Raw genomic sequence first — 17,765 nt, 5'->3', positions numbered from 1 at the left:
GAGAGAGTTTCGAAGGCTGTGAACATAATTTTGTCATATTTAATATCAATTTGTAGTAAAATTTGATCCAGAAAACAAAGTTGAGGTAAATTTTTTCATTGTGAACTAATTTTTGCAACTTTTGCATGTAAGACACACAAGAACTGATGAGAAATTTGGCTCCAGGATAATTCCAGATGTCCCAATTCCCCCCCCCCCCCCAACAGTGGAAGCCATTTCACTATCTGTAACTGATTTAAGTGCTGTTTACATTCGAATGATAGCACTCATAGCATTAATTAAAACATCAAGGTTGTAAATACATTTCGTACCAGCTGGTCTTATGTAAGGGGTGGAACATTTGATATTTAGGAGGGGGTAGGGGCTAGAAGATTCATGAGGTAGCATTACTTTTTACCAGATCCCATGTACATTTTTTCCCATTCTTTATTTTTTCCCCATTCTCCCACATTAGCCTTCCTTGGCTAATTTTTTTGCTGACATTTGCTTATGTATGTAGGATCTGCTTGTCCCATTGCTATAGAAGTTGATATGCATGTTCCTAAAGATGACTTCCAGAACCTAAGTTGCAGACCTTATTTGCTTTTGTCATTCTTGTTTTTCTGGTTTAGATATTTCTTGAATTTACCAATTCAAACCGAATGTGAGCACACTGTCCTTGACGGTATTTTTGATGTTTGCTAATGTATGTAGGATCTGCTTGTCCCATTGTTATAGAAGTTGATATGCATGTTTCTAAAGTTGACCTCTTGTACCTAAGTTGCAGACCTTATTTGCTTTTGTCATTCTTTTTTTTCTGGTTTTACTGAGTAGAAATCATAATTGTCATAACATCAACACAGAATTTTGCTGCACTGAACAGGTAGAAACAACATTCATTCTTGATCTTTGGTACCAATACATAGTATGTATCAATTCCGATCAAATGTGAGCAACACTGTATCATTGGTGGTATTTTTAGCTCCGCTGTCAGTGACGCGGAGCTTATCAAATAGGTTGATTTTCTGTCATCGTCGTCCGTCGTCGTCAGTCAACAATTGCCTTCTCCTCTGAAACCGCAAGTCCAATTGCTTTGAAATTTTATATGCAGTTCACTTGGGGTGACCTCACTTAATTTTGTTCAAATTGTGGTGAAATTTGCATATTTGTATTTTTGGGGCATTTTTAGCTCACATTTGGTTATACCAATGTGAGGTTATCATATAAGCTGAAGTTGGTGGCGTCTGTATGTATGTGTATGTATGTATGTATGTATGTATGTATGTATGTACGTACGTACGTACAGTATGTCCGTCAACTTCAAAAACACGCAAACCGCTGCACGTTTCTGCTTGGTATTTGGTGTGTGGATGCATCCTGGGCTATAGATGGAATTTTGTTCAAATGAAGTGTGCAGTGCCAAAATTATGCAAATGAGCTTTAAAAATGTGAAAATGGTAAAATATCAATAACTCAAGAACCGCTGGTTTGATTGCTTTGAAAATTAGCATGCAAGTACCTTAGGTAGACCTCATACGGTTTTGTATATATCTCGGAGATATCTTGAATTTTGTATTTTTGCTGAATTTTTTATCACAACTGGAAGTTGTGATATAGAGGTGGTTTCAACCGGTGTTTGATGTCGTCCATTTCCGTAAACGACAAAAAGTCAAAAACTGCTGAACAGACTGTGTTGATATTTGATACCGATACATAGACTGGTTCCAAGGTTCCAATTCCGAAAAATGGAGCCAAACGGAGCGCCGGTTAGATAGTTTTGGGAAATTTCTAACCCCCCTTTTTATCTAATTGATTTTAGGGGTCTTTCATATATGTAGTTTTCGAATGTACACCAATCCTGCATTGTGGACTATTTAATGAGTTGTTAAACAGAAATGAGGTTTTGATGAATGTTAGAGAAATATGCAGGATGGCTGATTCGAAGTAAAAGAGATTTCCATGGTCTTTTGGGCATCAAAAGCATTAAAAAAAACATATTTCATAGTTTAGATTCTCACTTTTGAGATGACCCTAGGCATTTGTTAAGTAAACATCCTTGAGTCAATATACAGACTTTGACATTCCAGAGATTAAGTATCCACAACCTCACATGTTACAGTCTTTCACTACAATGGTATGGCCCAAACCCATCGTTATCAAAGGAGAGTGTGGACCTGTCTACAGGAAATTGGGGTGAACAGGTTAGACAATGACGTTACAAGTTGTAGGTTAGTTATCAAGGTAGCACCAGCATAGAGTCCTGAGCATCTGTCCATGTGTTCTCACAGCAAATTACAGGGAAAAAAATTATTTGAGAAGTTTCTCTCCTTTAAATAGAAGTATATTACAATTTAAACCTGTCATGGATAGATTGCTCTCAAATGATCTGAAACACAGTTATTGCCCATTAGCAACAAATCTATAGCAAGATTTATATATGTAAAGTTCATGAACTTACACAAGGTATTAGACAAAAGATGACCATGACTTTGCTACTTTTTAGTCCCCGCGGACGAAGTCCGGCGGGGACTTATAGATTGGGTCCCGTCTGTGCGTCCGTCCGGCCGGCCGGCCGTCCGTCCGTCATCAACAGTTTCTCAGACATTACTCAACAAATTTCGTTCAAACTTGGCACAAAGGCATAGCACTATGACCTACAGATGCACGTCGATTTATTTTGTGATACGATTGAATTTGGCCGCGAGGCGGCCATTTTGTTGCGATTTTTCATGTCTTTGGACCATAACTCAGATATCGTTGTGCAGATTCTGTTCAAACTTGGCACAAAGGCATAACACTATCGCTTTCATATCCATGTCAAATAATTTCGCGATACGATCCAATATGGCCGCGAGGTGGCCATTTTGTTGCGATTTTTCATGTCTCTGGACCATAACTCAGACATCCTTGAACAGATTCTGTTCAAACTTGGCACAAAGGCATAACACTATGGCTTACATGTGCATGTCAAATTATATTGCGATACGATCCAATATGGCCGCGAGACGGCCATTTTGTTTGCGATTTTTCATGTCTCTGGACCATAACTCAGACATCCTTGAACAGATTCTGTTCAAACTTGGCACAAAGGCATAACACTATGGCTTACATGTGCATGTCAAATTATTTTGCGATATGATCCAATTTGGCCGCAAGGCGGCCATTTTGTTTGCAATTTTTCATGTCTTTGAACCGTAACTCAAACATCCTTGAACCAATTTTGTTCAAACTTGGCACAAAGGCAAAGCACGTACTATGGCATGCATATGCATGTATCAATTAACCTTGTGATAGGATCCAATACGGCTGCAGAACTGCCATTTTGTTGGAATTTTGCATGTCTTTGAAGCGTAATTCAAAGGTCATTACACCCATTTTGTCCAAACTTGGCACAAAGATCAAGCACTATGGCATACATGTCAATGTACTTCATGACATGTTCCAATATGGCTGCCAGATTGTCATTGTTTTCCAATATTGCTGCCCGATGGTCATTTTTGGATTTTTTCATGTCTTTGAGGCTTAATCATATGCAAATATTCCTTAACCAATGTTGTTGAGACTTGGTACAAAGATAAAGTACTATGGCATACATATGACTGTCTACTAATTTTGTGCTATGATCCATATGGTCAATAGACACCCATTTGATTTCAATTTTGGTGTGATTTTTTTATGTCCTTGAAACATAAACATAGGTCACTGTCCCTTGATGGACTGATTTTGTTCAAACGTGATACGAAGATAAAATACTATGGCTGCATTCTTGTGCACATTAGTTTGTTTCATTATATGATCAGAAATGGCTGATGGCTGATTACAACAACATACCCGATCCCATACCATTTCTAAAATTCCACCAAACCATTGTATAGTATATGCCGTCATGACACTAGAGGCAGTGAGGGCATTGTTATGTGTGATGTAATCAAAAGTTCCTTCAGTGGTCATTACCGGCAGAGATGAGTCATTTATTGAGCGTTCCTTAGATTACTTTATTATGCAAGTCACAGGCCTGATGCACCCGTTGCATCACTGTCATTCCACAGCGACCTAGACCACAGCTAGCGAGACACAAAAGATTATAACAAAATGGATAAGCGGGGACTGTGTCATCAACGATGACTTGTCAACATTTATTTCAATCAGATTTCCCCGGCTTAGTGTATAATTTTGTAATCTTAATTACTGTCAACGTAGCTTTACTAACTTACTCTAACCTCATTATTCTTACACTACTGTTATACCTTATAATCACAAAATTTCAAGAGATGCATATATGATTGTCACTTAAGGTAGAACGCACCTCGGGGACAGACATTCGGACTCTCAAACTTTTACAATTCTCTTCTGATATACCACATGTGGGGGTTCATTTTAAAGCTCCTGGTGAAAGAAAACTTTTCACCGGCTTAGTTTTTCGAAATTCGAAAAGTTTTATTTTTCTCCATAGAGTTAACACAGGGATGGCGGCCATTTTGAATTTCTAATATCGGTAAATCTTGGGTAATTTGTTTCTCTAGTACCAAAATTTGCACGGTGACCCCCTATTTTTATTCTTGATTTTGAAAGAGAATGATTGAAAGATTCCTTGAGGAAAGTTAGAGCAAAAGTTTAAGTCTTTCACTTTCGAGGTGCATACTACCTTAACAAACAATTTACAAATATGTCTTCTGCTTTTTCTCCATATACATATACATGTCTCTTTTCTCATAAAAATGAGCTTAAAATCGCAATGTGAAAAATAGTCTTTCAGCTATATGTTGCTCATTGACATCGTGGTCTGTCTAATTCACAGTGAGTGTGGTTGTTGATAAATGCCGATAATACTAGGCAGTCATTATGTCCAAGCGCCATTGGCAGTATTTTTTAACATAATGACCATAGGTCATTATCACATCTGGAAGTTGTGATATAGGGTTAGCTTCAACCGGTGTTGGACAGTGTCCATTTTCCGTAAACGACAAAAAGTCAAAAACCGCTGAACAGACTGCATTGATATTTGGTAGAGATATTCAGACTAATTCCAAGGTTCCGATTCTGAAAAATGGAGCCAAACGGAGCAGCGGTTAGATAGTTTTGGGAAATTTCTAACCCCCTTTAACTAATTGATTTTAGGGGTCTTTCATATATGTAGTTTTGGAATGTACACCAATCCTGCATTGTGGACTATTTAATGAGTTGTGGAACAGAAATGAGGTTTTGATGAATGTTACAAATATGCAGGATGGCTGATTCAAAGTATCAGAGATTTTCATGTGCTTTTGGTAATAAAATTGATAAAAAACAACATATTTAATGTTTTAGATTTCTCACATTTGTTATGACCCTTAACATTACAGACTTGATGACATAACTAGCTGCTGGACCTGTTTACTTGCGCATTGATTTAAAGACAAAGATCGTTTTATTTTGTAATAAGGACGTGTGATTTCGTAAAACATAGTCTATTAGCCTGGAAATGTGATTTTTGCGAATATTGCTTACCCCACTGACAAACAGTGTGGTTTGAAAATGGCTGGAATTCGCTACTTCGGGACTTTGTTTTCTGTGTTCATTTACTGACAAACTCCAAACCCGCAGCACCTACCCATTCAGTATTTCATGTACAGGTGTACCCAGAGATAGAGTAGTTTCACAATGTGCCAGTTGTGGTCAAGTGCCATTGGCGCTATTTTTTGTTATTTTCCTCATTTTAAGTAAAAATTATTCTTCTCTGAAACCGCTGGCCGTATAGCTCTCATATTTGAGTTGGCTGTTTGCAAGGGTGTTACTCTTATAATTTGTTGAAATTACAACAAAATCATCAAAATTACCGTTTTTTAGAAATTTTTCTCATTTTTTGTCAAAAAATCTTAAAAATCTTTTTGTCTTGAAAACCACTGGACAGATAGCTGTTATATTTGGAATACAGGTGCCCAAGGATGACTTTTGTTGGATATTTGGACATTGTCCTGAAATGTGCTAATTTATATTTTTATGACAAGTTTGTCATTTTTGGTCAAGAAAAGTTGTTCTCAAAAACTACTTATCTGATAGCTTTGTAATTTGGTATAAAGTACCGAGGGATGTTATTAGATAAATCTGCTGAAAGTGCAAGAAAACCCCCAAATCTGTATAGTTTGGATAATTTTCTCAATCTGCGATCTTAAATGACGTATACTGTATTACTAACTGATGTTGAAGGCTGTGAACATAATCCTGTCATATTTGGTATCTATTTGTAGTAAAATTTTATCCCAAATACAAAGCTCAGGTTAATTTTTTCATTGTAGACCAATTTTTGCCACTTTTCCATGTAAGACACACAGGAACATGAGAAATTTGGATCCAGGATAATTCCAGATGTCTGATCACCCCCAACAGTGGAAGGCATTTTATTAGGTTAGCTAATATTTAACCAATAGACATCTCACCAGACTCATGTGACCCATGAATGGCTGTTGAAACAGTGAATATGATATCCCCACTAGTAAGCAGCCTCTATTTCCTGTATGAAGAAGTAATAGCAGTACCTGGAACAGCCCACTTCCTGTCTTTGTCTGAACAATAACATAGTGCATAGGGTCTATGCATTGACCATGGACTTTAATAGCACCATGTACTGACCCAGCTAGCTCAACAGTAACACTCTCAAGAAATTTGAAGGTAATTATAAGTTTTTACATTTTCTAGTATCACTTTTCATCCAAATTGAGTAATGCACAGATAGCAAAAAGCAATGCATTCATTCACATATTACTTGTGCTGTGTGAAAACAATTGTATTTAGGTTACTCTAGTGTTTTAATTTTCGTTCTCTCTGATTACTGCTGTGAACAAATTTGTTGATTCTGACCTCAAAATGTTATTGAATGAGTATTACATCATTACGCTATCTGGGGCATACACTTCAAGTAGTCCAAGTGCTACCAGTGATATGAAACTGTCATAATTGAAATATTGTTCATTGTTGTCATTTGCTAGGTTAATTCAGCGTTATGCGTAGGAAAAAATACTGGAGAAAATCAGCTGTCAAAAAACAGGTATGTGTTTATGTTACACTAAACGTCAATTCAATACTTCATGAAAGTTTAGAAACCAAAGGATATGATTACCTAGTCCTGGCAATAGCAAAGTATTACTTTAAACCTTCTAAATTCATGACAATGACAATAGTAGAAGTGGAGAAGTGGTGTGTCACGCAATTGTCAATGTAATCCTATGGGAAGAGAGATCTGGATCATTGTACCCATTTTATCAATTTTAAATAACTTGCTATGTTGCTTGTATAAATCAAAAATGTCGCAACATTGTGTGCAATATCCCCACTAATTCTAACCCATAAAAATAACACCTGTATTTTTCCAATCCATCTTTTTCCAAATTATAATCACTGTTAAATTTACATCATTAGCAAATACAAATTTTTCATAGTTACTTGTGCCTTTTTTAATGGCTGCTATTGCTAACTTATACTAACTATGGAATGTAAGTGAGTTGAAATTTTCTTTGTGCATATCTGCAAATCTGGTTTGACATGATTGTGTGGTGAGCATTTGCAAATACAACTTTCAGCTTTAATTGTAATTGTGCTGAAAGACATGAATAGCAACAGATATGCAGTATTCTGTTTTAGTCAGCGCAGACAAAGGTCTGGGGGATTATAGTTTGGCTTCCTTTGCCATTCATGCCTCCATACATGTCTGGCTATTAAGTTCCAGAATCAAATTAATTTAAACTTGGAATAAGAAAAATGTACTCAATTATATGTATGCACGTTATTAATTTTTGTTAGCTCCGCTGTCAGCGACGCGGAGCTTATCAAATAGGTTGATTTTCCGTCGTCGTCTGTCGTCGTCCGTCATCGTCGTCGTCCGTCAACAATTGCCTTCTCCTCTGAAACTGCAAGTCCAATTGCTTTGAAATTTTACATGCAGCTCACTTGGGGTGACCTCACTTAAGTTTGTTCATATTGTGGTGAAATTTGCATATTTGTATTTTTGGGGCAATTTTTGGTGTTTTTGGTAAAAAAATCTTCTTCTCTGAAACCACTTGTCCGATTGCTTTGAAATTTAATATACAGTTTACTTAGGGTGACTTCAGTCAGATTTGTTCAAATTGTGATGAAATTTGCATATTTGTATTTTTAAGGCAATTTTTGTCATTTTTGGTAAAAAAATCTTTAAAAATCCTCTTCTTCAAAACTACCAGTCAGATAGCTTTGATATTTGGTACATATGTCTCTGGGGATGATCTATTTCAGATTTGTTCAAATTGTGCAGAAATATGCAAATTTGCATTTTTTGATGTAATTTCTGCCATTTTTGGTCAAAAAATGTGTATTTCCAAAACTACTCATCTGATAGCTTTGCAATTTGGTATACAGGTTCCTACAGATAACCTTAATGATAATTGTTGAAATTATGATGAAATCTGCAATTTTGTAATTTTGGGGCAATTTTTGCCATTTTTGGTCAAAAAATGTGTTACTCAAAAAGTGCTGGTCTGATAGCTTTGAAATTTGGTATACAGGTTTCTACAGATGAGCCAAGTAATATATATTGAATTTCTGATGGAATCTGTAATTTTGTATTTTTGGGGCAACTTTTGCCATTTTTGGTCAAAAAATGTGTATTTCCAAAACTACTAATCTGATAGCTTTGAAATTTGGTATACAGGTTTCTATAGATGAACTAAATGATATTTATTGAAATAATGATGAAATCTGCAATTTTAAATTTTTGGGGTAATTTTTCCCATTTTTGGTCAAAAAATGTGTTTCTCAAAAAGTACTGGTCCAACAGCTTTGAAATTTGGAATACAGGTTTCTATAGATGAACTAAATTTGATCTTTTGAAATTATGATGAAATCTGCAATTTTTATTTTTTTGGGCAATTGTTGCCATTTTTTGTCAGAAAATTTTATTCTCAAAAAACTACTCATCGGATAGCTTTGGTTGACATGTTTTTAGAGATGATTCGATGTGATATATTCAAAATATGATGAAATCTTCAATCGTGTATTTTTGCAGCTTATTTTAGCCACTTTTTTCTGGCCATAGCATTGAGCTATCAAAGATTTCCACCTTCTCCACCAACATGTGTCAAAAATAATTATTCTCTACATAAACACAGCGGAGCTATATCGGCCGCTAGGTCGCTTGTTTTGAAAAAAATGGTCACCAGGTGGCTGTTGTTACTGTTAACTTTTTTGTCATGTCTGGTGCCATATCTGGCATCCTTAACCATTTTTCCCAAACTTGATTCACAATCAGTGTACTCTGACATATACAATAAAGCTAATTTTGATGCCATACAATCTGAAATGGTCTCTGGCCAACTTTGCAGTTAGCCCAATACAAAGTCATTCAGGTCTTGTCAGTAAATTAGTACCAAAGATCTACACGACATTGAACTAGGCTGTGTCATCAATGATGACTTGTTGAAATTAACTTTCACATTAATATAACTAATCATTCTCTTTCCCTTTATTTTCTCAATAGGCTGATGGTCCTGTCAAGACAGCTGTTTGTGACAAATGCGTCGAACCTCATTACTGAACTTAAAAAATAACTCTCACTCACATAGATGTCATAGAACAATGATTGGGCATATAGCTTTACGCCAGATATTTTGTTGTTATTTTGCTTTTTTCGTTTCTATTAACCTGTATTTGTATTATTTGACTACTAACCAATGAGTTTCCTTTATTACACTTTTTTGTTTTTCAATAAAAAATACATATTTTTTGAACATAATTGTTGTTTCTTCTTCACTCTACAATCTACAATAAGTTAGAATTGTGTATACAAAATCCAGTCAGAAGTACTTCTACATACGTAACATGCTTCACCTGATCACAGTACAGGCTCCATATTGAAAAAACAGTGAATTAAGTTCACACATTTCCTTGACTGTTATTCAAACCACATTATGTCAGTCACAATGAATTGCATTAGGAAACATTCCCCCATCAAGCACACTGCAAATATTATGCTCCCTCACCACTAATTAATGACTTCAATTATGCATTACCAACAAGTCACTATCAATCCTCTGTACAGCACAATCTGCCTAAACCAAACCCGATCCGATCTTGAAACCTTGACGACTTTTCAATGTCATTTCACATGCAACTCTATGTTAAATGAACCTCTATCTATACCAGTACACCAGACATTTCTGAACTGTTCTATTTTGTCAGTCCCTTTGGTGATCAATTTAGACAAGTTTTACTGAAGAGTATGTATGTAGGATCTGCTGGTCACATTACCATAAAGATTGATTAGATATTTCTAAACTTTACCGCCACTACCTTTAAGTTGTAGACCTTATTTGTTTTTGTCATCCTTGCTTTTCTATTTTTATAATGTCTTGAATGCACCAATTTTAACCACATGTGAGCACAGTGTCATTGACGCTATTTTTTGCTGTTTTTGGTAAAAAAAATCTTCTTCTCTGAAACCGCTTGTTCGATTACTTTTAAATTTGATATGCAGTTTACTTAGGGTGACTTCAGTCAGATTTGTTCAAATTGTGGTGAAATTTGGATATTTGTATTTTAAGGCAATTTTTGTCATTTTTGGTAAAAAAATCTTTAAAAATCTTCTTCTTCAAAACTACCAGTCAGATAGCTTTGATATTTGGTACATATGTCCCTAAGGATGATCTATTTCACATTTGTTCAAATTGTGCAGAAATATGCAAATTTGCATTTTTAAGGCAATTTTTGCCATTGTTGGTCAAAAAATGTATTTCTCTAAAAGTACTTGTCTGATAGCTTTGCAATTTTGTACACAGGTTTCTATAGATGAACTAAGTAATATGTATTTTTGGGGCAATTTTTGCCATTTTTGGTCAAAAAATGTGTATTTCCAAAACTACTCATCTGATAGCTTTGAAATTTGGTATACAGGTTCCTACAGATGAACTTAATGATATTTGTAGAAATTATGATGAAATCTGCAATTTTGTATTTTTGGGAGAATTTTTTCCATTTTTGGTCCAAAAATGTGTATTTCCAAAACTACTCATCTGATAGCTTTGCAATTTGGTATACAGGTTCCTACAGATCACCTTAATGATATTTATTTAAAATTATGATAAAATCTGTAATTTTGTATTTTTGGGCCAATTTTTGCCATTTTTGGTCAAAAAATGTGTTACTCAAAAAGTACTGGTCTGATAGCTTTGAATTTTGTATACAGGTTTCTACAGATGAGCTAAGTAATATGTATTGAACTTCTGATGAAATCTGTAATTTTGTATTTTTAGGGCAATTTTTGCCATTTTTGGTCAAAAAATGTGTATTTCCAAAACTACTCATCTGATAGCTTTGAAATTTGGTATACAGGTTTCTATAGATGAACTAAATGATATTTTTTGAAATTATGATGAAATCTGCAATTTTGGGGCAAGTTTTGCCATTTTTGGTCAAAAAATGTGTTTCTCAAAAAGTACTGGTCTGATAGCTTTGAAATTCGATATGCAGGTTCCTACAGATGAACTAAATTTGATCTTTTGAAATTATGATGAAATCTGCAATTTTTATTTTTTTGGGCAATTGTTGCCATTTTGGTCAGAAAAGTTTATTCTCAAAAAACTACTCATCAGATAGCTTTGGCTGACATGTTCTTAGGGATGATCTGATGTGATATATTCAAAGTATGATGAAATCTTCAATTGTGTATTTTTGCAGCTATTTAAGCCACTTTTTTCTGGCCACTGAATTGAGCTATCAAAGATTTCCACCTTCTTCATCAACATGTATCAAAAATAGTTATTCTCTACATAAACAAAGCGGAGCTATATCAGCCGCTAGGTCGCTTGTTTAAAGATGGCATGAGTTAACTGCAATTAAAAACTATCTACTGTTGATTGACCAATCAGAGTGCTCAATTCAGGGTGTTTTATTTACTCGTAAAGCCTTGGTCACCAAATTCCAGAAACGAATGACAGCGCCATAGTAAAGTACTGTCCAATGAAAAGTGAACATGTCATATTCTGTAGACATCTGGTACGTTTTAATATTCAAATTTAGTAACACAGCGGAAACCAGCTGCAACACAAAATCTGCTGTGCTCTAGGGCATTTATATAATGTGCCCTAGGGCATTTATAGGATGTTCCATTACATTGGAAGGCTATTTCACAAATAAAAGTTTTAATTCATATCCTAAACATGTTACATTGACAAAGGGGACGGTTGACGTAAACACATTGAAAAAGAAAATATATCAGTTAGGGGCGATAGTTTTTAAGTCGGATAAAACCCTCGTACTCGGGCTCTTCTGGTATGTAAAGTCCAACCCTTCGATAAAATGTCTCGGCCTGCGGCCTCGACATTTTATCGTTGGGTTGGACTTTATATACCTGAAGAGCCCTCATACTCGGGCTTTATCCTATACATACAACATTTCTGTCACTATCAGATATGGAAACATGAACTTTGTTAAGGGTACTTGGCTTGAACTGTATACAAATGTATTTCCATATGTATTGGACAAATATTTTTTAGAGAAAATTTGATCAGTAGTATTTTTGATTTCTATATTCCAGGTGTCTATGGTTAGAGATATTCGGGAAAAAGAAATCAGAATTTACACAGATGCTGGCAGAATTTGTAGACCTTTGTTGATTGTAGAAAAACAAAAACTGCTGCTAAAGAAGAGACATATTGACATGTTAAAAGAGAGAGAGTACAATAACTACAGGTATGTGATAAACATCACACAAGATCTTGACAACAATAATGCATGTCCTACTTAGCGACAACGCAGTGTTCTTTTCAACACTGTCTTTCATACATTTAGGGCACTGGCTAGTAGCTGGTTCTCTGCTACCATAATGAGATGAATATCAATTGAAAGTATTAAAAATTACTCAGCGAAGGGACTGAGTCTGATTTCTTTGATATTTAATAAACAGATTCCCAGGGTTTATTTTAATATGATATATTGAAATTAGGTTAAATTGGCAATTTTGAATTTTTGGGGCAATTTTTGCCAGTTTTGGTCAAAAATTTGTTTCTTAAAAACTACTCGTCTGATAGCTTTAATATTTAGTAGACATGTTCCTACAGGTGATTTTAATTAAATATGTTCAAATTATGATAAAATCTGTAATTATTGTACATATTTTTGCAGCCATTTTGGTCAGGCCGACCTGAAGTGGGTTACCAAAGATTTCCTCCACCAACATGTGTCACAAAAAGTTATTCTCTACATAACACAAAAGGTCTTGTAGCTGCAAGGTTGCTTATTTTAAATTTCTGAGAAATATCTTAAATTTTGTGTTTTTGTAAAGTTGTTTAACTCCCATATATGCATATGTATATATGCAAATGGGAGGTATTCTTATAAGGTGGCAAAATGGCATCTGTGTGTATGTATGTATGTATGTCTGTATGTTAGTCTGTCCAGAACAAAAACTAAACCGCGACGGCTGCCGTCTTAGTATTTGGTGTACAGATGCACCTAAGGGTGGAGATGTAAATTGGTTCAAATGAGCATATCAGTGCCAAAGATATGCAAATGAGGGGAAACGAGGAAAATTCCTGCAAATGGCTAAAACTCAGTAAGCATTGGTCAGATTGGGTTGAAACTTGGTATGCAGTTTCCTTTAGGTGTCCTAAATTATGTGTGCACAAATTGCGTTGTAATTTGAATGTTTGTAATTTTAGGATATTTTTTCCCGTTTTTAGTCAAAAAATCTTGTTATCTGAAATTGTTCATCTGATTCCTCTGAAGTTAACCCTTAACCCTTTCACCCCCAGTTCCCTGTGTACAGGTCCAACTTTACCATAGAAAACAATGGATTTGGGACAAACCATGGTGGTGAAAGGGTTAAAGTGCAATAGACTTTCTATGCAATGCAACTGCCAGGCCAAGGACTTTTTGAACCCAACTTCTCAACATGTTACGCTTTTTTCAGACTGGTGCAGTTCATTTTCTGTCATGAGACACCCTAACAACCCATTATTATTTCCAAAGCACAGGATATGAAGAAGCTCTCTATGACAATGAAAAGTTTCAAATTACATGCTGAAGGTGTAAAATTGGGGTAAAATGCTCGTTTTTTGTTCAAAATTCACTGAAAATCATAAAAAGTTTCTAAAAATGTATAAAATTCATCAATGGCCTTCAAACTTGAATAGAATTTTTGTGTTATTGAAAGACACAAATTCAGGTACATGATTTCAGCATCATGTAACATCATACGTAAATAATAAACAAAAACAAACAAACAATTAGTGTCTTTCAAAATAATTCAAATGCTTCCTGTGCACATGCATCTCTACAAAATACAAATAATATTTTACATGCAGCACACTAAATGTAGATAAACAGCTACTGTGTATGGAGCATCGGCATGATTGCATTGCCAAAGCATTGTCTTTTACTTGTCTATTGTATTTGTTGTTTGTTTGTTTGCTTGCTTGTTTATATATTTTATTTCTTCAAGTGGAAATGATTTTCCAGAGAAAAATTCAGTGTACATATTCACTTTGTCATCAATTTACTATCTATCATATGATTTCTTGTTGTTGTTATTTAAAATCTGTCTTCAAAGTTAGAAGAAATCAATTATAGTCTTCTTTGCCTGTAAACACAAACAATTGATTTGCATACACAGAGACAACAAGTTTCCATATTGTACATGGAGGGGTAACTATTGTGCAACACATGCACACAACTATAGGGCATATTCAACTGACTCTGTATAGTTTGAACCGCCAGTATAATTGTAATGGAGAGTTGAAGACAAAAACACATTTCACTGACCTTTTTATCGATTAATTTTGGTGTTTGACGTAACTTACATTAGTTTAATTCACGTACGCGTGTGTAACTATCTGTGGCTTATCGAGTCACGGACTCGTACTACCATACAATACTAGTCAATCCGTTTGCAAAGTTTGATCACGTATTTTGAAAAGCACGCCACAAAATCCGCCACAAAATGGAATGAACCACTAAGCATCGAGAAAAAAGTTTCATGTCCGGTTTATTTCAGTTAAAAAAATGCGTAACACGTAGGAAATGTCTCGCAATGTCAACAGTTCTGAACAACTACATTTCATTTACAAACCGGGTCGACTGTCATGGCCGTCTCGCTCCCGGCCGGCCGGAGGTCAAATATCAACAGTTTAAAGGGGCTTATTGGCAGTCCAACGCTTGAAAATCGACAAAATACACTTCAATTTAACCAAATCCTTACAAATTTCTCAATCTTGCATGTTTTGGGCTTCGAAAACCTTAACCTCGGGTTCCATGTCGAGAGTTCGGCATCACACACTGCCGCCATCTTGGCCGCCGATACGTTTGAAGTTCACTATCGCGATCGATTTGGTCAGCAAATCGCGTCATTTTTCCACAAAATACTTCTATCACCCAGAGGGCAGTAGCTTGGCATAATATAATTGTCTTCCGTGTCTAATGCATGGTAAAGCTTTCAAAACGTACGTACGTGTTTCGTTCAATGCACTGTGGCCGTATCCGCGTACGGGTGAAACTGTAGACCTGATTAAATATTCATGAAAACCGAAAATTGACATTACTTTTCATATATGGTATGAAGGGACACCTTATGACGCCACATATTGTACCTCATTAATTGTGCACATATCTAATGTTGAGCGAGCCAATAGAGCTAGAGGTCTGATTTTTGGTATATAGGGATAACTTGGCAATACAATTTTTTTTGACAAAATGTCACGTGACCTCAATGACCTTTGACCTCAAATATACATATTTGTCCATAACTCAGTAACCACAAGTGCTACACCCTTCATATTTGGTATGATGGGAGATGCCACATACTGTACCTCATTAATTATGCACATATCTAATTCTGTGCAAGCCAATAGAGCTGGATGTCTGATTTTTAGCTCCCATAGCCATATGTATATATGGCAATGGAAGCTATTCTTATAGGCTAGGAAAATGTCTGTATGTCTGTATGTCTGTATGTCTGTATGTCTGTCCGTCAACATCAAAAACTCCAAAACCGCTGCACATTTCATCTTGATATTTGGTGTGTACATGGATGATGGGCTGTAGATGAAATTTTGTTCAAATGAAGTTGTCATTGCCAAAAATATGCAAATTAAGTGAAAAAATGTAAAAACAGTCAAAATTGAAAAAACTCAATAACCACTGAGCAGATTACATGAAAAATTAGCATGTAAGTACTTTGGGCTGACATGAAATGATTGTGCACATCTTGGTCAGTATCTTGGACTTGCTATTTTCATGAATTTTTTGTATTTTTCTCCCATTTTTGGTCAAAAAATCTCCTGCTCTGAAACCACAAGTCCGATTGATTTGAAACTTGGTATGGAAGTGCATAGGAGTGACCTTTCCCAAATTTGGGCAAATCGTGGTGAAATTTGCATATTTTTAGTTTACAGGTCCATAGACTCCCATGTATAAGGCAGATCTCCATAGACTCCCATGTATAAGGCCACAAAAAATAAAAATTTAGTTTCTCATCGTATTCATATTGCAAAAAGGATGCAGTGACACAATTTTTAGTCCCCACGGATGAAGTCCAGTGAGCTTATAGATTGGGTCATGTCCGTCTGTTTGTCCATCCGTGAGTCCATCCATTCACGCAGATATCTCGGATATTTTGACAAAATGTCATGTGACCTTGATGACCTTTGACCTCAAACATACATATTTGTCCATAACTCAGTAACCGCAAGTGCTACCACCCTTCATATATGGTATGATGGGACACCTTATGACGCCACATATTGTACCTCATTAATTATGCACATATCTAATTTTGAGCGAGCCAATAGAGCTAGAGGTCTGATTTTTGGTATATAGGGATAACTTAGCAAAACAATTTTTTTGACAAAATGTCACGTGACCTCGGTGACCTTTGACCTCAAATATACATATTTGCCCATAACTCAGTAACCACAAGTGCTACAGCCTTCATGTATGGTATGATGGGACACCTTATGACGCCACATATTGTACCTCATTACTTATGCGCATATGATGGGATATGATGGCGTCATAAGGTGTCCCGGGACACCTTATGACGCGACATATTGTACCTCATTAATTATGTGCATATCTAATTTTGAGCCAGCCAATAGAGCTAAAGGTCTGATTTTGGTATATAGGGATAACTTAGCAATACAATTTTTTTGACAAAATGTCACGTGACCTCGGTGACCTTTGACCTCAAATATACATATTTGTCCATAACTCAGTAACCACGAGTGCTACACCCTTCATGTATGGTATGATGGGACAGCTTATGACGCCACATACTGTACCTCAATAATTATGCGCATATCTCATTCTGAGCGAGCCAATAGAGCTGGATGTCTGATTTTTGGTATATAGGGATAACTATAGGAGAGAAATTTTTTGACCAAATGTCATGTGACCTCGATGACCTTTTACCTAAAATATATGTTCATGTCAATAAATAAGTTACCACAAGTGCTATGTCCTTTGTATTTAGTAGGATGGGAGATCTTATGACAACACACGCTTTACCTCATTAATTATGTACACATCTAATTCTGGGCAAGGGAAGAGAGCTAGAGATCTGATTTTTTGGCATATAGGGATTAATTAGCAATATAATTTTTTTTTTTTCAAAATGTCATGTGACCTCGATGACCTTTGACCTTGATTATACATATATATGCATATTTCAGTAACCACAAGTTCTATACCCTCCAATTTTGATAGGATATTAGACCTTAAGATGTCACATCTTGTACCTCATTTATAATGCGCATATGTATTTCTTGGCTGGCCAATACTGCTAGAGGTCT

At 35.6% G+C, this 17,765-nt stretch overlaps 1 protein-coding gene and 2 long non-coding RNA genes across 4 annotated transcripts in view; 2 read left to right on the top strand and 1 right to left on the bottom strand.

Moving 5' to 3' along the window:
- Positions 1-17,765, bottom strand: part of LOC139120884 (uncharacterized) — a 466,659-nt gene that overhangs the window by 129,960 nt on the left and 318,934 nt on the right. The window lies entirely within an intron of this gene.
- The window catches only part of LOC139120881 (DNA-directed RNA polymerase II subunit RPB2), a 412,063-nt gene that overhangs the window by 221,780 nt on the left and 172,518 nt on the right, over positions 1-17,765 (top strand). For both annotated transcript variants that reach the window (XM_070685501.1, XM_070685502.1), the window contains one exon: positions 12,518-12,672. In XM_070685501.1, coding sequence (XP_070541602.1) covers positions 12,518-12,672 — 155 coding nt within the window. The remainder of the gene's footprint in view (positions 1-12,517; positions 12,673-17,765) is intronic.
- Positions 1,925-9,710, top strand: LOC139120885 (uncharacterized). The gene is made up of 3 exons (XR_011549164.1): positions 1,925-6,627; positions 6,945-7,003; positions 9,464-9,710. It is a non-coding gene; the product is annotated as an uncharacterized lncRNA (long non-coding RNA).

The sequence above is a fragment of the Ptychodera flava genome, chromosome 20 (assembly GCF_041260155.1).
Source record: "Ptychodera flava strain L36383 chromosome 20, AS_Pfla_20210202, whole genome shotgun sequence".
In the NCBI taxonomy this organism is placed as follows: domain Eukaryota; kingdom Metazoa; phylum Hemichordata; class Enteropneusta; family Ptychoderidae; genus Ptychodera; species Ptychodera flava.
The sequence above is the reverse complement of the archived record's forward strand: the minus strand, read 5'-3'. Positions and strand labels throughout refer to the sequence as shown.